Source organism: Corvus kubaryi, unplaced genomic scaffold (assembly GCF_017639235.1).
Source record: "Corvus kubaryi isolate FWS band 111438036 unplaced genomic scaffold, C.kubaryi_AGA036_p1.0 47128, whole genome shotgun sequence".
Classification (NCBI taxonomy): Eukaryota; Metazoa; Chordata; class Aves; order Passeriformes; family Corvidae; genus Corvus; species Corvus kubaryi.
Genome location: NW_024581318.1, coordinates 1120 through 9382, shown reverse-complemented (window position 1 = coordinate 9382; position 8263 = coordinate 1120). Strand labels below are relative to the sequence as shown.

The following is an 8263-nucleotide window of genomic DNA, read 5'->3' as shown; positions in this document are numbered from 1 at the left end:
TTCCCGGTGTGCCACAGCCTGAATCCCTGGCCTGGATCTCCAGCCCGTTGCTGGTCTCAGTGTGCAGGTGACAGCAGCATCACCTGCGTGCCAGGGCACTGTGGATCGAGCCCCTAAATCCCAAACAGCCAAAGAAAATTCCCGACACCTTCCTTCCCACCCGTCCCAGAGAAGTGGCTCCAGAATGATCTTTACAACGAAAACACACAAAATGTTGGAAAACAAATCCCTGGGGAGAGCTGGGGGGGCAGGAGAGGTCCATCCCCACATGGGTTTCTCTGGAGAGTCCCAGTTCCATCTCACCTCCCTCTTTTTGTCCTTTCAGGGCTCGGACCTGAGGGCTGGGAAGATCAGAGGGAAGGTCCTGACAAGTGAGTGCAGACCCCGAATGAGGGGATGGGACAAGGAGGTGGCCAGTGCTGGCTGGGACGGGCTCAGCAGGACACGAGGGGGGGACACAAGGGAGGGACACGAGGTGGGAACACGAGGGGGGGACACGAGGAGCTCCCCAGGGCTCAGCTGTCTGAAACAGGAGCCACTTTTTCTCTTATTTTTTCTAGAGGCAAAAGTGGTTTAAAAACTCCCGAGCGGTTGGAAAGGCTCCAAACCAGCGCAAAAAGAGGGGGGAGGGATAAAACCCAGAAGAAAAACCCAAGATAAAAGCGGGTGAATCCCGACAACTCCTGTGATGTTGCACGAACAAAGACTTTCAGTTCAAAACGGGCCAGACGTGGCTCGGGGAGGTCACACCCCAGGGGAGAGGGGCTGGGGGCTCACCTGGCTGCAGGTGGCCGAGTCCTGCAGGAGCTTCAGCCTCTTGTCCCATGGTGTCACATCCTCCTGTCCCCGATGGAGGCCGAGGGGTGGCTGTGCTGTGCATCACGGGTGCTGTGCATCCCATGGATGTCTCTTTCCCAGGGACAACCAGTCCTCTCCGTCCTCACCGGCTGGAGATGCCCCGAGCCAGCTGCAGCCCCCACATCTGGGCAGCTGTGCACTGCTCCCTCCCAGCCTGGAGCACAGTGTGCACCCCAAGGCCCCCCTGGGGCAGCCCAAGGGTGCTGGCCATGCAGTGGGTGGGGGGCTGGGGGGTCTAGGGTTTGTTACCCCCCAGCAGGTCCCATGCCCAGGGGAGGCTGCACCCAGCGAGGAAGGGGTGCAGAGATGGGAAGGGGGATGGAGGAGAGGTGGGGGTGATCTGGGAGGTGGTGAGGGGCTGGTTTTGGGTGGGCAGAGTGGCCGCTCTGCCCATGGAACTCCTGAGCTGTTCCTGATGTGAGGGCCCGCAGCGCAGGGAGCTGGGTGGGAGAGCGGATCCCGGCCTGGAGGAGGGCGATGGGCGCCTGGTTCCAGTGGGAATTTCTGCTCGGAGGGATGCTCAGCCCTTCTCCTCTGCATCCCAGGTTACAGCCGGCCCAAGCCCCCACGCTACAGCAGCTACCACCGCTACCAGTTCCGCCTGTACCGGCAGCCGGCGCACGAGTCCATCACCCTGAGCCCCGAGGAGCAGGACTCGCTGGGTAAGGACCCGCTGGGCCCCCGATCCCGGCCCCGAGGGGCTTTTCCAGGGGGTGTGGATAACGCCGCCTGTTCCGGCAGGCTGGGGATGCTCTGGTGCAAAGGGATCCTTACAGGGGACACAGATGAGGTGTTGAAGCCTTGCCAGGCAGCAGAAACTCTTGGAAAAGGTCTGGTAACAGCCTGGCTAGCGGGATGGGAAGCAGGGAGAGATGTGGGCTGTGAAATGCAGCCCTCGCTGGCACATCCCCCCCAGCCCGGGCCGCGGGAGTTGCATCACCGGCACCTCGGAGCAGGCGGATAAGGATCAGCCGTGGAGAAGGTTTAGCAAGGGATTGCTCAAACCGGGCTGACACAACGCCCGCCAACTCCCAGCTCCCCAACTCCCTTCCACTGCCTCCTCCCAAAATCCAACACGGCAGGGATGGAGCAGCCGAGACCCCCGAGACACCGGGGCACGGTTGCTGCTGCTTCATCCTGGGGCAGCCTGCAGGACCCCGGGCTGGGCAGGGATCCGTCCTGCCCGGTGCCAAGCGTGGGCTCCTCCCTGCCCTGCTGGAACACGGGGCTCTGCGGCTCACGCGGCCTCCACAAGGGAAATTTCAAAACTTTCCCAGCTGGGACCACATGAGCAGGGCTCGACGGGCAGGTCAGGTCGGTGCGTCTGGGCTGCTCTGCCTGACTCACGCCGTGCCTCTTAACCCACACCGCGCAGCCCAGAGCGGGGGGCTGGCTCCGGGGGGGGCTCTGGGACAGACCCCGACCCCCCCCACCCCCGGCACGGGGCCGTGGTGCTCATCCTGGGGCCGGAGCGGGATGCGGCTGCCGCGAGTCTCCCTGCGGGTTCTCCCTGCCCGTGGCTCTGTTTTCTGGCTCATTAGCTCCACTTCTTAATGACACCGCTGATGTCACCCCCCCCCCCCCCCCGCCAGCGGAGCCGGCCCTTCATTCCTGCTCGGAGGAGGGGGCTCCGTGCTGTCCCCACATTCCCATCGCAGCATCCCGGAGCTGGGAAGAGACGCTGAGACACCCAGCAAGGAGCTTTATCCGGATAAACCCTCTCATTAGCAGGATATGTGGCTGCAGCCCCCCAAATTTCACCCCCAAAGGGGTTCAGCCACCCTGTGGAAGGCCTCCCACCACCCCCTGTCCCCAAGGCGTTGGGTGGCCGGGCATTCCCCAGCCGGGGCTGTCTCCAGCCCATCCGAGTTTCCCAGCCCTTCCCACTCTTCCTGGGAAAGACCCAGCGGATATTTTTCCACAGCATCCGATGCTCAGGCATCGTTTGTCAGGCAGCTGCGGGGTCTGGCGGGGGCTGCTGTTGAAGGAGCTGGTTAAAGGTTATTTTTAACCATTTCCCTGCTGCATCACATCCTCGGCCTGTCCAGGCGGTGCTGCTGCATTGAGACACCGAGAGCCCATCATCTTTATTCCCAAGGAATGAGCCCTAAAAGCAGCCAAAGGATGAGATTTTGGCGTCTCAAGGGTTTTAAATAAATCCGTCCCCAAGGCAGTGGGATGGATCCGCTGGTGCATCCAGCCCTGCATGGCTGAGCCCTGCGGTGCAAAGGCAGCGCACGGGGGAGAGGAGCAGACACCTTCGGCAGAAGGTGGGGACAAGGAGGGAGTGACCCCAATCCCAAAGGATCCTGGATGAGAACCCAGCCCGCTCCTCCGTGGCTCAGCCTTGCTCCTCTCCTGCAGCAGAAGCAGGGCGGGTTCTCCCGGCGATGCCGCAGGCACAGTTCGCATCCCTGCTCGGAATTTCCCATCTTCTTTGGCCTCAAATGAACCCCTCCTTGCTGCTTTTACTCTGTCCCACCTCTGGTGACAGCGACATCTCTGTCTCACCAAGGATGGGGACACCTGACATCACCAGCCCCGGAGAGGGGACATGTCCTGACCGGGCGCAGGGAGCGGCGCTGGCCCATCCCAGCCTCGGGATGCATCCAGCCTCCAGCGCTGCATCCCTGTGCCGGGCATCCCTCCCTCGGGCACAGCTGAGCCCCACCAGAGCGTTTCTTCTCGGCTCCCAGAAGAAATTCCCTCCTGGCACGGGATGTGTTTTGGAGGCCGGACCAGGCAAGGTCCCCGGGCCGAGCGTGGCCGAGCCGGGGGAGGTGACAGTGCCAGGCGGGATGGCAGGAGCCCGGCCGGAGCCTCCAGAAGAGGGCACTAAACCAGGACCTGCCCGCGTCGCCTGTCCCTGCTCCTGGAAAAGATCCCAGGGAATTTAAACCGCGAGGGGCGGCGGCGAGTGGGGAAAAGAAACGCGTGTTTCTTCTCCCTCCTTGCCTGGCCGCTCAGAGGGAGCGAGGACATTTCCACGGTGGCTCCAGTGCCCACCCTGCCGTGGGGATGTCCCGGCTGGGATGGCACCGATGGGCACAGCTCGGGTGCTGGAAGGGCTGCAGGATCTGGACGCGTCCCCCTGTGGCTCGTGGCAATGTGGAAATGAGTTGTTTATGGCCGAGGTGTTTCTGCAGGGCGGCTCTTGAGCAAAAAAGTTGTTTCATCAGGGGAAAAAAACCACCCTGATCCTTCCCCGTGAGGGTTTCTGCTCAATCCCGGCACCAGCCGGCTCTGTGTGAACTCGGGCAAATAACTCAGAGCCTCAGTTTCTCCTCTGGAGTCTGACTGACCTCAGTTTTTGGCAGTGCCACTGAATTGTCACCGAGCACCAGGACCGAAGGTGGGGACATTTAGGGTGTCCCCACGGCTCTTCCTGCCACTCGCCCCACTTCCCTCGCAGCCAGGAGCATTACAAGCCTTGCTTGTGTTTTGGGGAGATGCAAGATAATAATTTGTGGTCTCTGAAATGTCACAGCCGCCATCGCATCCCGAGGCGGCAGCGCTCGCCGCAGGCTCTCGATCCACGGGAAATCCCTCAGCCAGGGGAAATTCGGGCACCCACCAGACCCCGGTTGTGGTGCTGGGGGATTGAAGTTCTCCCCCCCCAAATTTCAGCGAGGGGGATCTTTAATTAGCACAAAATCTTGAGGCTTAATTGCACCCGAGTACATCCCTCTGCTTCCAGCTTTTCCCATCAGCTCCAGCGAGCTGGGGAGACGCTCCGGCATCCCCACAGCCCCTCCTGCCCCGGACAGATGTTTTACAACTGGGAATGGATTTTTTTCCTCCCAGAAATTTTGCCTGGGAGAAACAAGAAGTCGTTTGGGGAGCAGGGAGCGGGGTGAGCCCGGCCAGCCACCCTCCCTGTGGCTCCACATCCTTCTCCAGCTCCAGCTCCGGATCGGGGCCGCGGCATTGACTCATGAGCCGACCTCGTGCGCCTCCAATCCGATCCACCCAGCTGGAAAATCGGGTTGGACTGGGCCCCGGCGGGGAGGGAAAGGCTGCGGCTGGGACGGGAGGCGGCGAAGGGCTGCGGGGAGACCACGGTGCCGGCCCAAGTCCCCGGGTGTCACTTAATGGTGACCAAAGCAGCTGCCGGCCTCCCGCCCACCTCCGCTGGGACATCATTAATCTTGGCAGAGAAGCATCAGGGCTCCCATCAGGAGAACATTCCCGCTGATGAGGCTGATAAATTACAGCCGGGGGGGCCGGGGGAGGAGGGGACCGGCGATTGGGGGGTGGGCAGGAGACAACGGCAGCGCTGGGAAACCTGTGGGATCAGAGGGATGCCGAGCTCCCCCAGCCCAGCGCTTGCCTCGTGCCTCGGTTTCCCCATCGGGCGCTCCGGGCTCAGGCGGCCGCGCACGTGTGGGTGTCAGCGGGCACTCCTCTTCCTCCGGCGGGTGCTCAGATAAGGGCCGAGTGGGATGATTTAATCCTTTGGGAAATGAGCTTGAAAACGGACCAAGCCACGGATGAAACGCCGTATTGTTGCGGCAGGGAGCGGGGACCGTGGCACCGCGACCTCGGCTCCCCGGCCGGGCCCCTGCTCCCTTCCCGGCTCCGTGATCCCAGTGACTCACGGTCCCCAGCCCTGGGAGCCAGCCGGGGTGATTTGGGATGGCTGGCACAGGGATGTCACCCTGTGCCGGGAGTTGGTCACGCCGGGATGGGGCACCCGCTTTGGGGATGCACCCGAGGGGTTGGATTTGGTGTTGGGGGACCCCAAGTCCGGCATCCCTCCGGTGCCTCCCCCCTTTGCCGCACCCGCGGCTGCCCCGGGGCTTCCCCTTCCCCGATGGGCCGGGCACAACCGGTGCCAGGGCAGGTAGGAAAGTAGGTCAGGAAAAGCCCCGGCCCCACACGCGGGGCGAGGGCCGGGGCCGGCGCCTGCAGCCCCGCAGAGGCTCTGCCTCCCCCGGCTCCTTTCATCCGCGCCTCTCCGGAGGCTCGGCGAACATCAGTGACAGCTCCGGCACCCCTGGGAGTCGGGGGTGCCGCGTCTCGCTCTCACCCCCGTCCCGCGTGGCAGGGGCTGCTCTCTCGAGGGGTTTTCCAAGCGCTTTGAAACCCTCCGGATGAAAGGCGCCCGGCGAAGGCTGCGGGCGCAGCGGGAGCGGCTCCCCCCGAGGCTCCTTCCCCTGGTGCCACCTTCACCGGGACCCCCAGCGCTGAGGGGGTTGGGCTGAGACCCCGAAGAGAGGAGCTGCCCTTCCTGCCGCGGTGGAATCGGGGGATGGAGGTGCTTGTGGCTCTGTGTCCCGGCTGGCGGCGACCCCAGTGCGGGACATTGGGACCGTCCTTGCTCTCAGCTTGGTTTGGGTCCTCGGAGGGTGGCAGGGGACACCGGGGACCCTCCAGCAGCAGCCTGATGCATTCCAACATCTCATCCCGGCTGGAATGCGGGATGCAGGGTCCTGCCCGAGCTTCCCGTGAGCTCCTTCCCGGGCCCTGGAGAGTCCCGGCCGCGGCCCCTCGCAGCTCCGGGAGGTCACAGGCTGCGGTGCCGTCACCGCGAGAACCTCCGGAGCTTTGTTTGGAGCTCAGAGCCCGAGGTGGGGAGCAGGTGGGAGCCCCAGCAGCTCCCTGAGCCATCACCACCCCACGCAGGTGATGCAGCAGCTCAGGTTTTGCTCAGCACTTTTGCAAGAGCAAAGGGGACGCTCTGCTCCGGTCGGGGCTGAGATGTGACAGCAGATAAGGGCTGCCAGGAGGCCGCGTGACATTAAAGAGCAGCCAGGAAGAGGAGAGGGCGGGTTTCAGATAAACAATGGGCCCCTTTTCCCCGGTGTCCCACAAGGAGGGGCAGCGTGAGCTGTTTGGGTGCCAGGGAAAGCCCCTCCGGTCACAGCAGGATGCTCCACAGCCGCCAGCCAGACCCAGGCTCGGTGCCTGACCCTGGCAGGGCACAGGGGGAATTTCTGGCCCACGGGGGCCGGGTATGAGGGAATCCCTCCTGCCCTTGGCCCTGGAGAGGCTTTCCCTGCCTCCTACGTGGGAAAAACCACAGCTGGATCCAGCACGAGCTGCCCCCAGACCTCCGGGATCCTGGGGTCAGGGCAGAGTGCAGGGGAGGAGGGAATGAGGAACCCCCTTGGCTCCAGCAGTCGGTGGAGCAGCAGCTCAGTGAGTGCCAGTGAGGGGGCCGGGGGATCTCCTGCGACGCCCCCGGGGGGATTTCCAGCCAGGCCACCCCCGGGGTGGGCTCGTAGGAAGCCGTAGGAAGGTTTGCTTCAAATGTCAGGGGGCAGGAGAGGAGCCAACCCCGTGAACCCCCGGGACAGTCAGAGCCGGGGTCCCCGTGACTCCCCGCTGTCCCCAGGGCCTGCCGGGGTGTGCAGGATGTGGTTTGGGGCAGAGCAGCAGCCTCACAGGGCTGCTCCCCTCTCCGGCCCTCCTCCAGCCCGGCTCACCCGCTTTTCCTCTCTCCCCAGGCACCTGGGACTTGAAGGACTTCGTGGAGAACTTTCACCTGGGCTACCCCGTGGCCTCGACCCAGTTCCTCACCAAACACTACGAGGATTAACTCTGGATCCCTCCCTTGCCCTGCACATCCCCACACCACAGAGCCACCTCTGCCTGGAGCAGAGGGGACCCCAGGACACACCGAGGATGAACCCACCCTGCTCCCAGCCCAGACCCACCGCACCGACCCCAACCCCTCCACTCCCAAAGCCAAGTTCTCTTTCCCTCTGGGGAATGTGCCAAGAGCTCTCCCAGCTCGCCTGGGTATCCCAGGAATTACGGCATCACCCCTTCTCCTCCCTCCACCCCATTTCTGACCTCACCCCCTGCATGTCCCCCTGGCACTTTGGGGACTTCGAGTTTGATGCCTGCAGCTTCCCGAATAAAATTTGGATGGAGCACACAGGGCTCTGGGCGGCAGCGAGCACCGGGCTGGGCCAGCACCGGCTTAATCTGGGATTTTGGGATCTGCATGGGAAGAGCAGACCCCTGTGGGCGGTGGGAGCAGGGGGTGGCCAGCCAGACCCTCATGTAGGTGATCCCAGGAACACCCAGGAGGGGACAGGGACAGTGGTGCCTCTCCAGGGGTCCCTTGGTGGCACCGCGTGGGAACCGGGCACGGAACCGGGCACTGCCCTGCCTTTGCCCTCAGCCCATTTCTCTTGGAAAGCAAAACCAAAATTAAAGGCACAAATCAGCAGAGCTCTGCCTACTGGCCACTTAGCCGGACCTCCCTTTTAATTAGGTCCTTAATTAGGCTTTCATCTAAGACTCAGTTTTCTCTGAGGCTGGGATTCACCTGCCTGCAGGTCCTGCTTGCAGCACATCCCGGTGTCTGTGCTGTGACAAAGCTGCCTCTGTCCTGCCCACGGCCAGGGATAATATTCCCCTTGGAATAACCATGGGGAGCAGGACCCCAGGACAT

The 8263-nt window shown here is 63.2% G+C and overlaps 1 protein-coding gene across 1 annotated transcript; it reads left to right on the top strand.

Annotated features, from left to right (window-relative positions):
• The first annotated feature begins 253 nt into the window (after positions 1-253).
• Positions 254-7741, top strand: LOC121672294 (phosphatidylethanolamine-binding protein 4-like). The gene is made up of 3 exons (XM_042044899.1): positions 254-371; positions 1404-1520; positions 7308-7741. Exons 1-3 carry the CDS (start codon positions 269-271, stop codon positions 7397-7399), a joined length of 312 nt encoding a protein of 103 aa, XP_041900833.1. The 5' UTR covers positions 254-268; the 3' UTR covers positions 7400-7741.
• Positions 7742-8263: the final 522 nt, after the last annotated feature.